Here is a 20,655-nt window from a genome sequence, read left to right as displayed (position 1 = left end):
AAGGATTTGAATTTGCGGTAAACACATTTACACATTCCGCTCACAGTCACTGATCATTATAAATCCACGTTCAATTTAGGCATGTTATCCGTATAATATACAGACCTGGCTTTAAAAACTTCTCATCATCACCGCATTGTTTCATATTATAAAATGTATTTCCGCGTGAATCAAAGATATTGCACCGAACAATGCTTAATTACACACAGGGGTGTAGCCATTTATCGCAATAGCCGAACTAGAGGAGTTAGAGTTGATCAGAGTTTTCATTTTTCATAACCACAATTACTGTTTTATGCGAAAATTTTTGCACTCGCTCAGGCCCAAATAATAAAACTCAGCGTTACAGCCCCGATGACATCGACAAACTCCTACCAGTCATCTGCGAATTGATGAAGGACTGTGGCTCGACGGAACTCAATCTGGAAGAAAGTAACGGATCTGACGATTTTCTGATCGTTTAGAGCAGGGGCGGGCAACATACGGCCCGCGACGGCATTTTGTCCGGCCCGCGGACAGATTCCCGTCTTACATTGGGCTCGAAAGTCACGTGACTTTTTTTCATGACAACCGCCGTTTGGGGCCAAGCACTTTTTTTGGTATTCTGTGAACGCAGTTCCAATTCACAATTTGTGCCACTGTTCGGAGTTTCTCGTCAATTCTGGTGTTCGTGTAACGAAAGTGCTAGCTGCAAGAAGAATTTATTTGCTTACAAATGGAGGGTAACGTATAGAGAGACGGTAGTTCGTTAGGATTAGACTGAACTGATAAAATTGCTAATAAACCTTCCGCATAGCATGGGTAACGTATAGAGAGACAGTAGTTCGTTAGGAATAGACATTTAGCAACAGTAACACTGACATTACCGTATAAGTAATACAATGTATTTCCTTTCAGATGGATTTGGTAACTACTTTTACGATATGTGATTTCTTTAAAACTGACCCGAATCTGGTTAGAAGAGGTCAAACTGCTTTAGACAGCGATCATTTAGTATCAGCGAAGTATGGTGGTGACGGTAGAGCGGTGGGCCGTATTCAGTCCAGCTACGAGCAGAAAGTTTACGACATTGAGGTTGGTAACAGCTAAATTACCAGAAAGCTTTGTGAAAGATTACCTCTACTTGAAATTCAGTGGAAATTTACAGCATTTCTCGTACTTGAGTAACAACACCTCTGGCATCTTATTGACTCATACCGAACGAGATAGTGTAATGGTTGTGGGTCCGGCTTCTCGATCGGTGGGTCGTGGGTCAGAACAAAGACTCGAAAACTGGTATCCGCAGCTATCCTGCTAGGCGCTCGGCAATCACGGATAGCATGGAGGAGAAAAAACCGGGGGTGCGGACCAGATGACCTTACTATAAAGGCCGTATCGCATCTCTGTCGTCAAAGCATCTCGATGGTGCAGGCGAATAAGAATACCGTATCTCTCTCTCTCTCTCTCTCTCTTATATGACATGGTTTTGTCTCAGATCCACATTACTGATCAGAAGATTTGTCGCGCACATTGCGGCTGTCCAAATGGCCAATTCCAGTGCCACCATATGGCTGCAGTTCTTCTTTGGCTATGCAAAAATATAACACGCACCGATGTTGAATGCCAGTGGATAAAGCCGAGAAAGCAAATTGAAAGCGCTGGTAAAAGAATTTCTCAAATCTGGCCAAATCAAGGACAAGGTATAAGTGTTTTTTTGAATGGCATGCAGCATTGTATTTCGACGTGAACAATATATTTCAGCTACTACTGATCGTGACGTGAACGACGATGACATCCTATTTTTCAAAGAGGGATTAGCAAATTTGAATAGACCTACAGGATTTGGTTGGCTCTTATCCGAAGAACCTGCTGCTGTAAGTACTATGTTTTATGTTGCAGTTTTGATGCTAATTTCTCACCTCTTACAGACATTGAATGACAAAACAGTTGCACATTTTCTGCAAGAAACTTACAGTGTCGACAATGAGAAGGAGCGAATAGGCTCAATATTATCACTTCTCCGTTTGGACGGTAATGAGCAAACTTCCGTGTTAACTTTGACGAAAGGCCAACGCAACAACCAGATCTGGTAAATGAATGACTTTTTGGTCTATTCACCCAATTGTAATGGCGGGTCATTGAGCTGTATTGCTAAGCTGTTTCACATAGCACACACCATTTCATCGTGAGAGTGAACACTCGGTATTTCTCAACAATTTTCAGGCACCAAATGAGACAAGGTAGAGTTACATCAAGCAACTTTGGAAAGGTACTTCAGTCCATTAAAAGAGGTCGTTACTCCGACTCATTGATGAAGACTCTACTTGGTCAATATTCGTCTGCAGCCAACGCTCCAGTAAATATTATGACACTTGGTTTAAACACAAATTGAGATAACGTAGGTTAGTTGCAGGCTGTAAACCTTCGACAATATCATTACAGGCTATAAAGTGGGGAGTCGTGCACGAATCCGACGCCCTGCATCAATATGCCGAGCAAGTAAATTGTGAAATATCACAATGTGGGCTATTTATCGATCCCACTGGCATGCTTGGAACATCACCCGACGGCATCATTAATGAAAATGAATTAATAGAGGTGAAGTGTCCCTATTCCGCAAAATCAACCTCCTTGATGGATTTGGCCATGACGAAATAGGACTTCTTTTTGAAAATAGCTGGGGATCATTTGGTACTCGATAAAAATCACGAGTATACTATGACCAGGTGCAGGGCAGCTTACATTTGGCAAACGCGGAGTTATGCCATTTTGTGGTTTGGACACCAACAGAACTGTTGGTCGAGAGAATACCTAAGGATAGTGACTGGGAGAACAATTTAATTCTCCTGAGAGACTTTTATAGGAATACCTTTTTGCCTCTCCTGCTATCGCTTGAACTCTGAGAGTCGGCGAGGAATCGACCAAAAAAACTGCGGCCAAAAAGCCCAAAGCGAAGAAGACTCCCGTCGAGAAAGCCGCGGCCAAGAAATCGGAAAATGTCAAGAAGAGCGCCGCCAAAAAGCCAGCTGCCAAGAGACCCGCTTCGAAAAAGTTGCCGAAGGAAGTCGTCAAGAAGGCTGCCAAAAAGACCTCAGCCAAGAAGAAGTAAATGCTGGCGTGTGTCGTCAACACCTCCACTATTAACGGCTCTTTTCAGAGCCATCCAAAGTTGATGTTTACGCTTATAGAGTACGGGCAGGCTGGCTGGCTGTCGCAATATCGCGACGGCGAGACTTGTAGTTACAAACTATACCCATTTAGTTAGTATAGCGGTTCTAGTCTGTACACTTTGTACAAGTCGGGTGGTTTATTGAAAAGCGGATCGGAGTCTGTTGATTGGTCAGTAGTAGTATAATTATGTACGATACGATCGACCAAAATATTCTCTATAGAGTTTCAACAAGTTCGGGTGGCTCTGAAAAGAGCCGTTGTTGTCTTGTGATCGCAGTAGCGAGTCGCTTATCCGCCGAACCCGTACAAAGTTCGTCCTTGACGTTTCAAGGCGTAGACCACGTCCAGAGCGGTGACGGTTTTTCTCTTGGCGTGTTCAGTGTAAGTGACAGCGTCTCTAATGACGTTCTCGAGGAAGACCTTCAGCACACCTCTGGTCTCTTCGTAGATGAGTCCTGAGATACGCTTCACTCCGCCACGACGAGCCAAACGACGGATGGCGGGCTTGGTGATTCCCTGGATGTTATCACGCAACACCTTCCTGTGACGCTTGGCGCCTCCTTTTCCTAAGCCGGTCTGCCTACCAAGTTCTGCAACTGCACATGGGGACGACTTCAAAAGTTGGTAGGGGCTTGAATTGTTCGCACAGAGCAGCCGAGTGTTTTTTTATGGCAATAAAGAAGAAAATGTCTTCCAGAGTGCAGCTCTTGGCAGAGTCACCAAGCACATCATGCAATACGTCACGATGATCCAGATAAGTTATCTTTTATGATTTCTGTGTTATCCAGGCTATATTGCAGCGAACCTTTTGCCAAGTTGAAGAAGTATTCAATACAGGACAGTTTGACAGCGCAGTCTTGCATCCATCGTTACCTTGATTCAATATATACTCAAAAGCATAAGTATCTAAAGAAAGAGTAGGATTGTTATCAACTAAACAAAGGATTTTGCCTAAAAAACAATAGGTACATACTATAAATAAAATAACTATTTACAAGCATTTTGGATGATTGGGGTCTGCAGATTTGCCAAGCATGAATCACACTTAAAGATCTTGCTGGATAGGTGTCGATAATGGTGTGGAATGAACTCCAAGATACGAAAAACTTTAATTCGCTGTATTGCTCTTTCAACATGAATACGGGCTCGCGATAACTCTTTGTTGGCTGATACTTCCTGAGGAGTGAATTGAGGATTGCTTAAAAATGATGGATGGTTCACAGTAAGTCCTGGAGGAAGTATGCTGTGAATTGCAAACCCCTTGTCAGCTAAAATCAAGTCCCCAGGTTTCAATAGGTCAAGGATTCCACAATCTTTTGTAATGGCCTTATCTGACGTGGAGCCTGCATAAAGTTCCGACACAAACGTTATCGTTCCATTAGGTGCGACTCCAACTAATGCTTTCAGTGTGTTACCTTTTTTGTAGTGGCTAAACGTTTGACAATTTTTGCCAAGATCATTGGGTTTGGCTGTTCGCACTCTGGAGCACTCATCTGGCATTTGAGCAATGACGGAAACTTTTTGACCATCATACCTGAGTGGAAAATGGCATGCATGACCTCAATCAAACTTAGAAAAACATTGGTAACAGTGCCTGTACTAACATTGAAGCGAACAGCCAAATCTAGATTTGGCAAGTTGAGTCTTAATTTCATCAGAGTTAGCAACACTTGGTCTTCGATTGAGAGGATTTTAACATTCCAGTTGGAATGATACTTAACCGTAAACCGCTGTATCATTGCAACAACTATGTCGAAAGTTTTTTTGTCCGGTAACGAAGTATATACATAGCTATCTTCTCTGCACTATCTTTGAAACTGTCGATGAATTGCTTGTGATTGGCCTGTTTTAACTTTATATTGTCTGAACGTAATTCTTTTTCTTTCTCAAGAGCTAACACACGTTTCCTGAAAATAGCTATTTGTTTTTTCATTTCTTCCACATCATCATTAACTGCATGTATCCTTGTAGGTGTAGCACATTCACTATTTGTGGTCAACAAATCTGAATGTTTTTTTTTGGGGGGTGGATATCCTCATTCTTTTCTCAGGGCTACTGCAGTCTATTCTCTTGCCTTCGTTCCACTCAAATCTAGTAGGTCCTGCCACCTTGCCATTGGAAAATGCCAGCTGCATATTCTTGTATTTGTCGTTGGCGTAAACCCTTTCTCTCTCCTAAAATAAATTACAAAAATCTAATTCAAGTGGTTCATCTCAAAATAATTGCCATTGATTACAAGCAGAGCCTTTAATAATTTAAATACAATTTATCATCCACCCCTTGCCTTATTAATTTCAGCCACTTTCCCATGGCTTTCTTGCATTTCGGAAGTCGATAGAAAGACAACTCTGGATTGGTTTCTCTTCTATTACGACATTGTGGCACCCAACACTGTGGCATTTTGAGACACTGTAAAATAACATAAAATATTCTAGTAACCATCTAAAAACCCTGAAACTCGCTAATTATACTACGATGATACCATAAAACTTCCAACTGTACTACAAACAACCTTACTAAGACAGAAAATACGAATTGAAAACAGACCAATATCGGACATTAACACGGGCAGCGCCTATCTAAGATAGTGGTTTGGCCCCAGCGAACCACAAGTCACGTGACTTTCGAGCCCAATGACAATGTGGCCAGCGGCCCATCATTCTGCCAAGATATCCCACTTCTTGCTTACTACGTCCAATTTTAGTGACTGTGTGTTATTATATCCCGGTGTGCGCCCTGCGCAGCGTGCGAGAATGGAGCTTACGGGCATATTTATCATTCCGTAACCGCCAACTGCTGGTAGCACGGCACAAGTCCAGGCTTTTGTGTGATACAGCTTAGTAATCATGCTGATGAGATGGCGAGGAGGAGCCTAGATAAAGCTCCAACAAGTAGGTAGGAATTCTGGAGTCGGACTCGAACCCGCAACACATTGGTTTTGTAGCTGTGGATTATACAACTACGCTATCTCGCCACCTACTAAATTTGAGGTACAGGGCTTATCGAACGTCTTAAAATCATAATTTAGGATTGCACCTTGTATTGATTGATGAGAGAGAAGCAGATATGGCGGTGCATGTATGACAGCGGTTCTCAACTTGGGGGACGGGAAAGTATTTGAACGTGGCGCGAAGTCACAGTTAACTGAAAATTTTTTCGCGCCCCGCGCGATTTACCTCCAGCTTATGGTGATTACTCTGTCTAATGTAGGCCTACGAATTTCATATTTGAGAACTCTCTCATCAATAGCTATAACCTTTAATGCCATCAAACTATCCGTTGGGATGGCTAGCATTCTGATTTATCTCATTAATATATCATGATTATCATGATAAGGAAGGGGGCGCAGAATTTTTCACTATCAAAAAAGGGGCGTGTTTTAAAAGTTTGAGAACTACTGCTGCATGACAATGCGGTTCTCAATTCCTCATTGTCATCGTCATTATCGGCAAGAAATCGCTTGAAATGAGATTGCTGTCGTTAAAATACATTCTTTAAATACGATTTATTCCTTGTATAACTGAATAAATGGGCGAATAAAATCTATCGATTAAGAAATCCGGCCCGCCAAGTACCTAATTTTTCTATATCCGGCCCGCCGACGGGAGAAGTTGCCCGCCCCTGGTTTCGAGTCAACTTAGCAGGTAGCATCAGATACTGGCGATCGAAAAAGCTATGACTAATAAATTCTTTCGAAATGAGATTTCTTAATACCTCATTCCCATTAGTAAAATTGAAAAAACTTTATCACGGCTAAAGCGAAAACATTAACTTTACGCCACTAGGACTATGGACTATGGACTACTAGTCTATATAGATATCATTTGTACCAGACAGATGGCTATTGCACGATAATTGAGCTAAATTTGAACAAAAACTTCGGAGTCCGCGGGGATCCGTGACCGTCCATAAGGGGTACGCGAAGACAAAAAGATTAAGAACCTCTGATTTAGCTGCTTTTCTATTAACATAGATTAAATTGTACTTAGCAAGAAGCCAAAGTGATGGTTTTTGATGTAATAAAAGGCTGCTGTGACCAAGATTCGAACCTGAATTATCATGGCCATAACGTGAACTAACCTACCTTCAGCCTTACGATCATAGCCCGGAGCCGACGGTTTCCATCCACCGACCCCCTGCCGGAGCCGACGCGTCTGCTTGGCGGATAAACTGCAATGGCAAAAATATAAGTTATTGAATAAAAGTAGTAAGTCTATTTCATCAGAACATACAGGATAATAAAATAACTTTTCGCATTAGAGTCCACTATTCCGACGATGAGTTGCAGGTCACCTTTCTGATAACGGTGTGGCTAATACATCTGGACGGAATTCGGTTTTCGGAAACCATATCGGGTAGCAGACACTTGCGGACAGGACTAGCGAGTGCCTCAAAGAATACAATGCAAAATGTCCAGAGCCTCGCTAGGTCATTTGGTATTTTATATCCATCAAATGCGAACTTTCGGAGTAGTTTCTATTTGCGGTAAAATTTAATAGTCTGCCATTTGCTTTGAAGCGGTGATTAGCTTCGGTGCGGCGATTCGATAACCGTTTTTTATGCGATGATCCGGAATCGTATCCTTGGAAACCCGAATGGTAGATGAACCAAATTCGAGACGTTCCATAGTTTATCGTTCAAATTCTTGTATTTCTAGCAACGCATACGCAGGGCCATGATCACGTCGCAACTGAACACTGGGGACATAAAAATAGAGCCAATTTATCGCCGATACCAGCCACTGTTTTATTGGTTCATAATTGTATAAAATCGTAACGTGCAAGTGATTACAGATATTTCTATCTCGAAAAGGTACTTGACAGTTCTAAAAACTATGGGTATTTTTCATTGCTACAATGCGAATAAATAATAAGGGGTGATATTTAAAAGCATCGATCATACCAAAAATAAAATAATTCAATGTTGGAACTTTTAGCGTCAGTTAAAACACAAAGTGGCATGAAAAAATGAGTCAAATAAAAATGGAATTACGTAGCATCATGTGACACAAAATTTGTCCATGAGTGTAAAGTGGTATTTTACTTAGACAAAGATTCCCCGGATCATTACTCGATCCATTTGGGGCCTGGCTTTGCGACCAACAAAACCACTCAAAAGAGTCGGTTAATCTGCGGCACAGGGATATATATATATCCCTGCTGTGGCCTTTCGCGACACAAGCTTCATACATAAAAAGGGATGCATTTTAATATGAATATGCTACATTTTTACGGGCATGTATGACACAGTGAACGCGCAGAATGTAGTTGTACGAAACGCAGATCTATGAAGCATATCTGATCCACGCGACATCAAATCTGGGGCATTATTTTACTCTGGGGGTCGCATTTGTACTCACTTAAACCAGACAAAGATTTGAAAAATTGAACTCGGTCTCCACATCAAAGTATTAAAAATCAACCGCTCCGCTAATATATATGATATCCGAGCTGTTATGTGCAGTTATTCGTATTGGAAGCTCTCAATATCTGTATTCAGTGCATTGTAGGCAATAGTGGCGCGTTTGTTCATTGGGGAGGCAAGTGAGGCCGTGCCTCACCCATCGTCAGGATGAGCATCGGACAATTGTGCAGACCTTCAATGATTATGACATCACGATACTTGAATATTATATATATTTTCCGTCGATGTTCATGAATAACTAAATTTGAACATTTTTTCACCCAACATTTCCATATTTATTGTTCAAAATACAGCGCGAAAGGATAGGTGAGGTACAGATGAGGCCTGGGCGTGTCATTCTTCACCAGCAAAAATGCAATTCATCATAAACAGCTCAGAATTTATAATAACTGGTACTAATCAAATGCTATTGACGCACTGATTCCGAAAGTCTGAATATTAACAATGTCAGAACACCAGCATTTCCTCAAATTCGCCAATGAATTTGAAATTCTACTTTATTACGTACAGGCACAGTGACAGCGCAGAGAAACAATAGACATGTGCTCCATAATCGAATCTGTTACGCTCACTATTCGTCAACAATGGGATAATCACAGCACAATGAATTGTACTATCCAATTCGGTTGTATGAAACGTGGAGTTGAGATGTTCGTAATGCGAAGCATTGCATTGCTCATGTATAACTGTGATGTACTTCCCTTCAATACACGTACCTTGAATTGTGATATGTAGGCCTAATAGCTATACCTACATAGCCTGCGTTGTTGTAGCTTGTGGCATGTATGATGTTTTTCGACTGTAATGGTCATTTACGCAGGCCTATATACAGCATTATGACTCCATATCTGCCGACTTCACGGCCAACTTCTACACTTTTGTATGACATCGCATATGCGGATCAGATGACGGCGAGCAGCCTTAGCCTTCTTGTGAAGATGGAAGAACAAAGGACAATGTAATATATAAAACCGAAATTAGGACCTCAAATAAAATATCTCTTCGTTTTTCCTTTCGTCGTTTTCGTTGAGCAATCTGTATCAAATAACTGAATATTTCACTAAAGGAAAAATTGAAATATGTATTGTAGAATTGCAACGGCTAACATCGTGCAAACGCTCTCACCTGCCCGCTTTCTCTTGTTGCTGCTATTCACATGTTTGTGTCTGTTGGTCAGTTACTTTGCATGCGTGTGTGTATGTGTGATGGATGGGGGACGGGGGTTGTGCTTCATCAGCCATGAACCTCACCGCACGGCACTGGTTCAACTGGTTCAACGTTCAACTGCGAGAAATATCCATTATTACATAATATTATATTCCAGTACTGCCCATCTTGAAACGGGCCTCGGTCGTTATTTGGTGATTCTTTCATTACTCAACATTCGGATCTGCCGTTTAATACCATACCAAATAGATTCCTCGAACACCAATAATTTACGTGCACAAAAAATGAATAAGATTATTCAACAGTAGAGAATTTATAAATGTACAATTGTACAGTACCAGCGAATAACATAGCAGCGCATAGAATAGTGGTACCTTCCACCGATGCATCAACGGACGAATAACGGGTGATGTTCGCATTACCAAGGAATGAGTTTCGTCACTGCCTGTAAACCTGCTGTGGCATGCAAAAATCAGCACATCGATGAGAGCGTGAACCAAGGGTTGTAAGTGACATCTTATTGACGCCATATGTTCAGGGGGCAAATGATATGTTGAGGTTCTCCTGCTTAATGTGTGCGATCTAGGGGTAATTACTGTCTATCATCAAACCCAATTTCCCTTGTCGCTGGGTTCATTACAACGTAAAACGATACAAATTTACTTTCCATAGTGACTCCCGTAGAATTGTCAGGCAATGTTTCCAAACATGTTTGTCGATATTGATTATATAATCTCGGAGCAATTATCGACGGATATTGCGCTTGTGAATGCTGGACGCGTTTGGTTACTCGAACAATCGGAGCAACAGCTTGCTCATACCTGAAATTATATTTACTATACACAATTAAATATATGCGTCATTCCAACGATGCATATTTATGGAAGGCCTTGCACCATGATCTCTATGGCGTTACCGTCGAAGAGATATTATGTCTACTTACATCGTGCCCCCATAGTTCTAATCGAAGCTATTCCAACTCTACACATTTGTGTTACTCAGAGAGACCACGCATCCAAGGCTTATTCAAGCAACCTTATTGTATTCTGAGACCATTTCAAACCAGGAATATTCTAAGGTACAGGAATTAAATCGACTGAAATGTTTTCATATTTAGCGTGAACGGCACCCGAACAGAAATATGTAGGATTATATTTCGACCACGTACTCGCAGTTCAAGATTGTCGGCGATATAACGATGTGACTTTTGAATTGTCGCCGATAACTTAGTATAGGTGCATTGTACAACTCAATGATATAAAGCGCTAATATGGATGACGCCAATAAGCAGTGGGCATCCTCTCTGTTTCCAGGATCAATAAATACATTGGAGGTATGGCTTCTTCCCGCATTCATACCCCGAGAATTAATCCTCTGAACACAATTTCGTTGTTCCTTACTTACATCATTTGGAAGTAATACAGCAAATAGATTTTATCAGGTTCTGTATATCAGGACGTCGCATGTCCACTTGTCCTTTAAGTATGAATAATTAAACATATACTAATAACATATTCAAATCAAATCATAGCAAATGCGTATTTGCAGAGTCTAATCCTCTCATACTTATCATTAGAAGTAGGAAGGATGCATTGAATCATAGTGTCATTATTTGTCCACACAATTTATAGTAGAACCAAACCCCGAATAATTGTGAAGTTCGATTCCGCCGTTCTCAATTCTCCATCACGCGTTGGTAAACAGTGGGCGAATGATATGTAGTATGCAATATGCATACTGCAGAGAAGTGGATCTTCTTGGATTTGAATTAAAACGGATATTAGTAATTTGACCGGATTTTGGCTGTGGTGAACACATACTCACTCTGTAATTACTGTAGAGTCCTTAAATGTTATGTTGCCGGTAACCATATTGTTATCATACTGTGGATTTCTGTATTATTGAAAGTGCAAGCCAATATATACGGAAAACATAGCAATAATAACTCCGGAAATGAGTGCTATTGTTGCGTGAAATATGAATATTGATTTTACCTGTAGTTTCGCCATGTTCTACGGGATGTAGTTGGAACTTTACAAGGTGTTCAGGAAACTTAGTTTTAACAAGGTGTGTTGGCCATCACTCTTTCAAATTAATCATATATTAACGTGTGGCGGACTGCAGTTCGTTATATGCTCTTATTTCTATGTATTTATCGGAATTTTCACACCTTGATACTAATCACTCTAACTGAGCATTTGCGCTAGGGATTAGGTCGACCTTCCAAACCAGTGTAGATGTGACACCTAAAGTTTGGCGCATGATTGATACCGTCAGCTTTTGTTAGCAGTGTCTTATATCAGTAATCAATTGATACTTATTCGAAGGAACTTCGGAGAAAAGGATGGACTCAATCGGGAAACACAACATTTCATACGATCTTGAGGATAGCCTCATCGAAGCTATGGATAAGATCCTACGCGGAAGACGGCCGAACGAGAGTAGCTTCGAAGCGATTTTGTATTTGATTTGCGATATCGTGAATCTGGAAGAGGAATTCAGGATTGCGGTATTCACCCCGGTATATTTGCAAAGGTTGAAACGAGTGTGGAGTAACCGCTACGCAGTCAACGACACGCTCCGTCGGCAAGCAACCTTCACTAAGAACAATCTACCCAGGACTCGGAACAGCGTACTGTCCGACTCCGTTTTATCTCTCGGCGAAAGCAGCCTATCAGGTGACCCGTTCCAGCTCGAAGAGTCTGTTGCCAGACAGCAAAATTATGACAGTTTATGTTTAGATGATGTTCAAATCAGCATCTCGGCCTCGTCGACAAAGTGCATGAAGCCTTGAAATGGAAAATCGCCGATAGCTTCCAAAGTAGTAGCATTTGCCAAAGTGAAAGAGGGTCAGATTGATTTACAAAGTATCTGTCTATCTTGTGGTGACTTCAATATCGTTGCTAAGCATCCCCTGTTCATGGGAGGACTATGTGCGGAGCACAGAATATTGTTCCAAGAAAATTTCTTCAAATATGATTACGACGGATGCCACTCCTGCTGTTCCGTATGTTGTACAGGAAAGAAGGTGTTGCTTTGCGATGTTCCAGATTGCGGAAGGTGCTACTGCAAAACTTGTGTTGATAGTGCCACTGAGAAGAATTATTTCCAAGAGGCGGTGTTGTCCAAGCGGTGGATATGCTTCTTTTGCCAGCCTATAAACAATTCTCTGCTTAGAAGGCGTGAGGGATGTCAGGAGGAAATTCAGGCTTTGTTTCAAAACATTGACGATTCGAATTATCCCGGATTTCACGTCCCGAAACCAACTCCAATCACCTCCAGGAGACCTATCCGAGTTTTATCACTATTTGATGGCATAGCAACTGGTATGGTGGCACTAAAGCAGCTTGGCCTCGACATCGGATCGTTCGTCGCCTCCGAGATAGACGAAGATGCAATCCGTTTAGTGCAAAATAGGCACTCAGAGGTAGTTCACATCGGGGATATCACAAAACTTTCCGATGATTATGTCTATGAACTGGGTCCATTTGATTTACTGTTGGGCGGCAGTCCTTGCAATGACTTATCGGGGGCCAATCCACGAAGAAAGGGGCTTATTGATGCGGAAGGAAGTGGGTGTTTGTTCTTCGACTTTTACCGGGTACTAAAGACTATAGAGCCGCCACGCGGTGCTAATGGAAGATACAGAGATCGACCGTTCTTCTGGCTGTTTGAAAACGTGGTTTCTATGAAAGCAATCGAGAAGCAGTGAATATCTCGATTTTTGCAATGCGAACCCAGGATGACCGACGCACGATATGTCAGCGCTGCCGCTAGACCGCGGCTTTTCTGGGGAAATATCCCCGGACTGCGGAACCGTAAAATTGGACCTGGCGCCAACGATCGCCTCAAGGTACAAAACTGTTTGGAGCCAGACCGTAAAGCCACGGTCGAAAAGTTGAATACGATCACTACAAAATTTACATGCCTGTACCAAGGACAGGCGAGGCAAGCCCCAGTGGTTCACCATGGAAAGGAAGACATCTTGTGGACGACTGAGGTAGAAAAAATATTTGGGGTACCGGAGCATTACACCGACGTCAACAATCTAGGGCATGGGGTGGGCAAACTACGGCCCGCGGGCCGCATGCGGCCCTTCACGCCGTTCTGTGCGGCCCGCGAGAGTCTAGAGAAACTTATCAAAAATATTAATGCAATGCGTACTAAAAATCGAATTAATGCAGGGACTTATTGATTAATATTTTTCTTTGTATATTTCGCCATGATAATTCTAAGTCAGTTCTAAATCAGGCATCCCACTCCCCTTGGGGGGCGTGAAAGCATCTGAAGGAGGGCACAAAGTTGAGCTTAGCTGAATTTTTTTTTCGCGATCCGCACGATTTCTTTTCCATTCGTAATTATTGCTCTATATTTAGTCTGAATTTTCATATTCAAAAATCTCTCATCCACAGTCGGAACCTTCCATGCCATCAAACTATCCGTTAGGTGTGTTAGCATCCTGTTTGCGTTTTGTGATATGACGATAAAAGGGGGCGAGAAATCTTTTACCATCGGGGGGCGTGTCTTACAAAGTTTGAGAACCACTGTTCTAAGGTAAATACTTCCTATATTATTTTAATAATATATATTATATTATATGTTTAATGTCCGGTGCGACATCCTGACTGTCATGGCCCAAGCAGTTTGAGAGGTTTAAACTGCTCAACATCACAGAAATCCTAAACGAGATAGACATAATTCGGATCACGATAGTGATTTCAGATTGGCCACTCCGGTTTTAATTATTTCAGTGATGTGCTTATAAAAAGAAAACGATTCGCGCGTGTTTTAGGTAGATTCGTTTGCGTATAATTAGGGTATTTGTATTTTATGTAGTAGAAGCGTGTTCGAAGCTAACATGGTTATGGTGCTGTCAGCATTATGTGTCCTGGAAATGAACCCAAAGTGGAATTAGTAAATCTATGGACAGAACGCTATCCACAGATTTAAATTTCAATCCCTTTCATCTCTATAGTTTGACACATTGGTTATTGAGGCCCACCAGCCTATGAAATCTCGCCACTGTTTCTGACGCGTGTACGATATCATCAAAGCAATGTTGGATTGTTTTAAATAGGCATTGTCCTCACTATATAATCAAATACCAATATTGCGTTGTGGCTTATAATGCCAATTTTATATAGTGCGGCCCGCGAATGGATTCAAATGTTGAATGCGGCCCGCGATCTCAAAAGTTTGCCCACCCCTGATCTAGGGCCTCGCGAACGTTTGGCTCTGCTCGGCAGATCGTGGTCTGTTCCGGTCGTGAGGATTATTCTGGCGCCACTGAAAGAATACTTCGCGAACTTGCAACCGGAATCAATGGACGGGGTGATTCTGTGGTGGAATTAAATATATCGCTACAAGTTGGATCGCTTTATTTGCCGACTTTTGGTATGGTTCTACTTGAATAGACTGTCGGATGAATTTAAAGTATGTATCGTGATGAGGAACATTGTTCAATTCTTTCGATATGTGGGATTTCGCAAATTGGATACATATCGCGCTGCGCACCATAACGTATTTTTATAAAGCTCACTTGAATGGAAGTGCCATTTGATTTTTAGATCAATCTGTCAAATTTACTTCCAGGTCAATAATTGCTCGTTCTTGACGATCGTAACATACGAAAAGCTTGGAATTCTGTTTCAAATGCACACAAAGTGAAATGCAAAATGTTCAGTGTGTAGTAAGAATTGATCAGTTTGATATTCACACGATTGAGATAAAATGGAGTGAGTCAAAACGACTTGGTGGAGCACATCAATCCAACGCCCAACGTGGCCTACAGGTAGAAATGATATTAATAGCATGGTAACATTAAGCACTGAATTGTAAAGAATTAGGAAGGAGATTTCTATAAATGAGCTCGAAGAGGAACCTCATTGTCTTTTGGATAATCAGCAAATGCTTAATGCCCAACGACCCGCTAATTCTTGAACCACGACGAAGAGTGGATTTGTATATTTTTGCACACAAACTGCGTAGACCCTTTTGGCCTTACCACAGTGGTTCCCAACCTTTTCCGTCTCGTGAACCCCATTGCCGATATTTGAGCCGAAATTCCCCCTAGGGAAAAGTTGCCCGGTTACTAAAAAGGTGCTTTTTGACGCGCAGCCATTTGTTGCCTGAGCAATACATGCGAAAACGTATTTAGATATGACCTAACTGTTGAATGCGGACCGCATGACACCTTCGTAAAGTACGACTGACAACTTCCATATCAATTATTCGACACTAGGTGTATTGTTATCAGTGGTGGCTTCTGGTGTGGGCGGTCGCCCAGGGGCCCTTCGTCGAAGGATTCCCCATCTTTTTGTTTAAGTGCTTTTTCAAGGATTACAGGGAATAAACGTGGAAATCCGTGTACCAATCAAAAAGCCGGTTCCGTATGGGTCAATCATCAAATCTCTGCATTTGTTACAAAAGTTCCATAACCCGATAATCAAACCTTGACGTGGTGTTCTGGCTTATTACTAATGTCACCCGACAATTCAACAATTCAACATTGAAGCCTGCTTCAAAACCGTGTCACAGTGTCATACATGTGAGTGACGTAATTCCGGTCCATATGGCGCATTAATTTGTTGGTAATAATAGAAGCAAGGGGATTCTAGGGGTGAAGTCTCCAAAAAGCTGCGATTACATACTTATAGTGCCCCTTGGAAGTCTCGCCCGGGACCCCCTAATCGTGGGGCCACCACTGATTGTTATCAAAAATTTATCTAAATCAAAAGAAATTAGGTCATCACTTTCCGTGGTGGTAAAATTACTCTAAATTTGGCCTGTTTTTTACTGGTCGGGTAGCTCCTGACTACAAATAAATCACCAAATTCGCTTTTGCGATGGCCTTGAGTTGAATCAATGAATTTCATGTAAACATTTTCCCCAGCGGCCCTTTGTGCTGAATTCTCCTCGACTTTTCCCTGCTTGGTAGCAATTTGGTAGAGAGGCTGTCGCGGGCCCATCGACATCCTCTCGCGCGCCTCACGCCTCACTTTTTCAAGGAGTGGAAGATTATAGACATATAGAGGCATGTAAATATATATCTAGATAAAAATCCACCAAAAGAGACCTTCAAAGAACTAGCTTCATACTTTGCAGTTCCAACATAAAAGTCGAAAAATGTTGCGAACCCAGTGTATCTTACGTGACAACGCTAAAGCCAAATTCCCCCCTAAAAGTTTCGAAATTCCCCCCAAGGAGGGAATTCCCCCCCCCCCCGTTGGGAACCACTGCCTTACTACGTTCATCCAATTCATAGGTAGTACGATACACCATTTAGGTATAGCAATTTACCTTTCAAAAATGTCGTACATTGCGGTGCAGTAAGCACTTGGAGCATTATTATCCTCGTAGTACAACTGTTAATATTTCAATCATGGAGTAAATCGAATAGGTATTAGAAATTGCAGAAACGTTTCCAGGTCAAGACACTTCATGGCAGACTGGAGCAATTTCAGCATCTCTCTATCTCAGCTACGAAACTAATATCAATGTATGCAGTTGGTAAAAGATTCAGCGCGGAAGTATAATCAATAATCTGGCGTCACAAATCAAACTATTACAGAAGACGTTTTATGCATCTACTTCGATTTGTACCCGTTTCAATGCTTGTTATTGATGACTGCTGACTGGAATCGTGAATACGGTAGCCTATTAATGGAGAATAACATTGGGCAACAAAAACATTTCAGCATGGTAGGTGGGAACGATTTTAGGGTAAATCGGGGGCGCTGAGCTCGAAAATGGCATTGGTTCTTCAGACTGGCTCTATAAGATATCACCGAATTTGGACGTTTTTATTTCATTTTATTAAATCAAACTAGGTTACATTTATACTAACAGCCTATATTAAATGTTTTAGTTGGTCAGTCTGTACTGAATGTGAGAAATGTAAAACACAATTAGATCGGCGGAACGAAACTGTGCTGCATAAATGTATTCATTTCCACATATCGAACACAAAAATACCCCATTCATTCGTATTTTCATCGGATTCTCTCAATATATTGCAATTTGTGACAATAAGATTCCTATACCAATAAATGTGCTTGAGGTGAACATCAAATAGCCGTAATTCGGTAATAACAAACCAAGTATGCCTGAACCTACAAAAAAGAAGACAATTTGTAAATACAGACGAAATAAACAAGCAAGGAATATTTTTGTTTACCAATGAGTATTCAAATCTTCTCGTAAAAATAAATCAATATCAATATCAATATAGATTGGGAAATGTGCTGGAATTATGAACCGCAAATAATCCCCCATCATGATGCAATTCCACCACTCTGAGTATAGTCTGTGTGGTTCCGCATTTATCACTATACGGGAGATGTTGAAGTCGTCATCGAAGTCATTTTTTAAGAGCTATCGAGTCTTCTTTGAGCTTTTTTTCCTGGTAGTCTTGGCAGTGACAACTTACTGCAATACAGAACAGGTGCTTTAAGAAGAGATGGCATGACCGGATATACAGTGTAAAGTCATATTTTAGTTAATCTGAACATTGGAATGTCACCCATACAGAAATAACAAATATTGAGACTATGATTCAATGCATCTTTCCTACTTGCAATGATAAGTATGAGAGGATTAGACTCTGCAAATATGCATTTTTCATGATTTGATGTGATGATAATATTAGTAGGCCTATATGTTCAATTGTTCATACTTAAAGGACAAGTGGACATACGACATGCGACGTCTTGATGTAAAGAACATGGTAAAATCTATCTGCTGTATTACTTCCAAATGATGTAAGTAAGGAACAAAGAAATTGTGCACAGAGGATTAATTCTCGGGGTATGGATACGGGAAGGAGCCATATCTCCAATGTAGTTATTAATCCTCGAAACAGAGAGGATGCTCATATGCTTATTGGCGTCATCCATAGTAGCGCTTTATACCCTTGAATTGTACAATGCGCCTAAGTTATCGGCGACAATTCACAATTCATATCGTTATATCGCCGACAATCGTGAACTTCGAGTACGTGTCGAAATATAATCCTATATATTTCTGTTCGGGTGCCGTTCGCACTAAATATGAAAACATCACAGTCGATATCGTTCCTGTACCTTAGAATATCCCTGGTTTGAAATGGTCTCAGAACGTACAATATAGGTTGCTTGAATAAACGTTGTGCTGCGTGGTCTCTCCGAGTAACACAAATGTGTAGAAGAGGAATAGCTCCGATTAGAACAGTGTTTCCCAACCTTTTCCCACCCACGTACCACTTCGAGGTTTTATGCAATGCTCGCGTACCACCTACACAAGTTACGCACGCCGTAGGCGGTCAAAACTGTTTCCACCATTTATGACGTCATAATCACGTAATTGACCTATGTGGGTGTAATAGCTATGGCCATTTTTTACCGAAAAATGGAGGATTTTGACCTGAAAAAACTTAATTTTGAGCAAATTTTGACCTCACGTATGCAAAGTAGGTGCTTTTGCACATGACGTTAAAATTGTACTACTTATATTCATTTCTGGATGGGAGAGTATGTCCTTACGAAGTAGTTTGGCCTGAAAAGGCGTTTTTGACTTGGAAACTGACAAATATGTACATGATAAAACTTTATTTTAACGATATCTGGCCCTATGAAGAATTCCAGTAGTCACAATACGTATTATGGTAGAGGTAATTAAAACTTGTTGTAGTACAACGAAAGATACTTTTCTACATTCTGGGGTAGAAAGTGTCTGTCCTTACTAAGTAGCTTGCCAAGAATGGAGAAAGAACGTTCAACAGCAGCAGTTGTTGGTTGACAAAACTGAAGTTGGGCGTACACTGCTGGTGACACACCGTGCTGCTTCATTATGACAATGCTGTCTACATCACAATTTTTCATCATGCGCTTCTTGACATCAGAACCAGACAATGCCCAAGCAGTCTTGCTCCAGTTAGGATATTGCGGTACGTTGACCATAACACCATGTCAATTGTCAACCTATTTGTTTCGTTTGGCCGTTTATGATTCACGATGAGCAGACAATGGGCCGTCTATAACGGTAGGCCTATAAAGTAGGCTACAAGCTGTAAAATACCAAATGATAAGTTCACCGACAGTGCAAAATCTACGATACAAACGAAATGGAGGAGTCAAAAATATTTTGGCTGTGTCTACAAAATGTTGACATATTTTGACATGTCAAAAAAATCGCCACAACTAATAACAAACTTTATTAAACTAAGCATTATCAACCAGGGTTGATGGGATGCATGGCATTGTCTTTTTACCATTAGTCAAAAAACTTCAAAAAATTCAAAATCAATCCCACCTGAACTAACTCCATTCGGTCGAAAAAAAAAAACAGAATCTACTCGCGTACCACCTGGAAGACCTTCGCGTACCACTAGTGGTACGCATACCACAGGTTGGGAACCACTGGATTAGAACGATGGCGGCACGATTGAGGGAGACAGAATATTTATTTGAAGACAACGCCATAGAGATCATGGTACAAGGCCTTCCATAATAATGCATCGTTGAAATGACCGGCGCGTGTATCTAATTGTGTAGTAAATATAACTTCAGATATGAGCAAGCTGTAGCTACAATCGTTCGAGCAATCAAACGCGTCCATTTAATTAGCTTTCACTAGCGCAGTATCCGTGATAATTTCTCCGAGATTATATAATCAATATCGACGAAGATGTTAGGAAATATTGCCTAACAATTCTACAGGAGTCACTGTGGAAAGTAAATATGTATCGGCCGTCTAACGTTGCAATGAAACCAGGGACAAGGGAAAGTGGGTTTGATGAGAGAGAGTAATTAATTACCCCTAGATCGCACACATTAAGCAGGAGACCCTCGACATATCATTTGCTACCTTAACATAAGGCGCCAATAAGATGTCACTTACAACCCCCGGTTTACACTCTCAGCGATGTGCTGGTTTCTG

At 41.2% G+C, this 20,655-nt stretch overlaps 2 protein-coding genes across 3 annotated transcripts; both read left to right on the top strand.

Annotated features, from left to right (window-relative positions):
- The first annotated feature begins 602 nt into the window (after positions 1-602).
- LOC145453691 (uncharacterized) lies at positions 603-3,944 on the top strand. Of its 2 annotated transcripts, XM_080331668.1 has the most exons (6): positions 603-1,074; positions 1,475-1,679; positions 1,741-1,853; positions 1,908-2,068; positions 2,203-2,335; positions 2,422-3,944. In XM_080331668.1, exons 1-6 carry the CDS (start codon positions 898-900, stop codon positions 2,635-2,637), a joined length of 1,005 nt encoding a protein of 334 aa, XP_080187794.1. In that variant the 5' UTR covers positions 603-897; the 3' UTR covers positions 2,638-3,944. The 2 variants fall into 2 exon arrangements, with proteins under 2 accessions (XP_080187794.1, XP_080187793.1); XM_080331667.1 differs by having other exon boundaries at positions 1,741-2,068.
- An 8,591-nt stretch (positions 3,945-12,535) lies between these two features.
- On the top strand, positions 12,536-16,619 carry LOC145454317 (DNA (cytosine-5)-methyltransferase 3B-like; the record flags this gene model as incomplete). Its single annotated transcript, XM_080332310.1, is given in 2 exon segments — positions 12,536-13,794; positions 14,937-16,619. Coding segments are annotated over 2 exon segments (1,416 nt in total), but the record flags the coding sequence as incomplete, so codon positions are not given.
- Between the last annotated feature and the right edge of the window lie 4,036 nt (positions 16,620-20,655).

Source organism: Botryllus schlosseri, chromosome 13 (assembly GCF_051294905.1).
Source record: "Botryllus schlosseri isolate E-star chromosome 13, Bs_hap1, whole genome shotgun sequence".
Classification (NCBI taxonomy): domain Eukaryota; kingdom Metazoa; phylum Chordata; class Ascidiacea; order Stolidobranchia; family Styelidae; genus Botryllus; species Botryllus schlosseri.
This window is presented reverse-complemented; position numbering and strand designations above follow the sequence as displayed.

Excerpts from the sequence above, each read along its gene's own strand:
- LOC145453691 (XM_080331667.1), top strand. The coding sequence starts at position 898 with ATGGATTTGGTAACTACTTTTACGATATGTGATTTCTTTAAAACTGAC. Across the intron at positions 1,680-1,740 it reads CTGGCCAAATCAAGGACAAG|CTACTACTGATCGTGACGTG; the intron begins GTATAAGTGTTT and ends AATATATTTCAG. Across the intron at positions 2,336-2,421 it reads CGTCTGCAGCCAACGCTCCA|GCTATAAAGTGGGGAGTCGT; the intron begins GTAAATATTATG and ends ATATCATTACAG.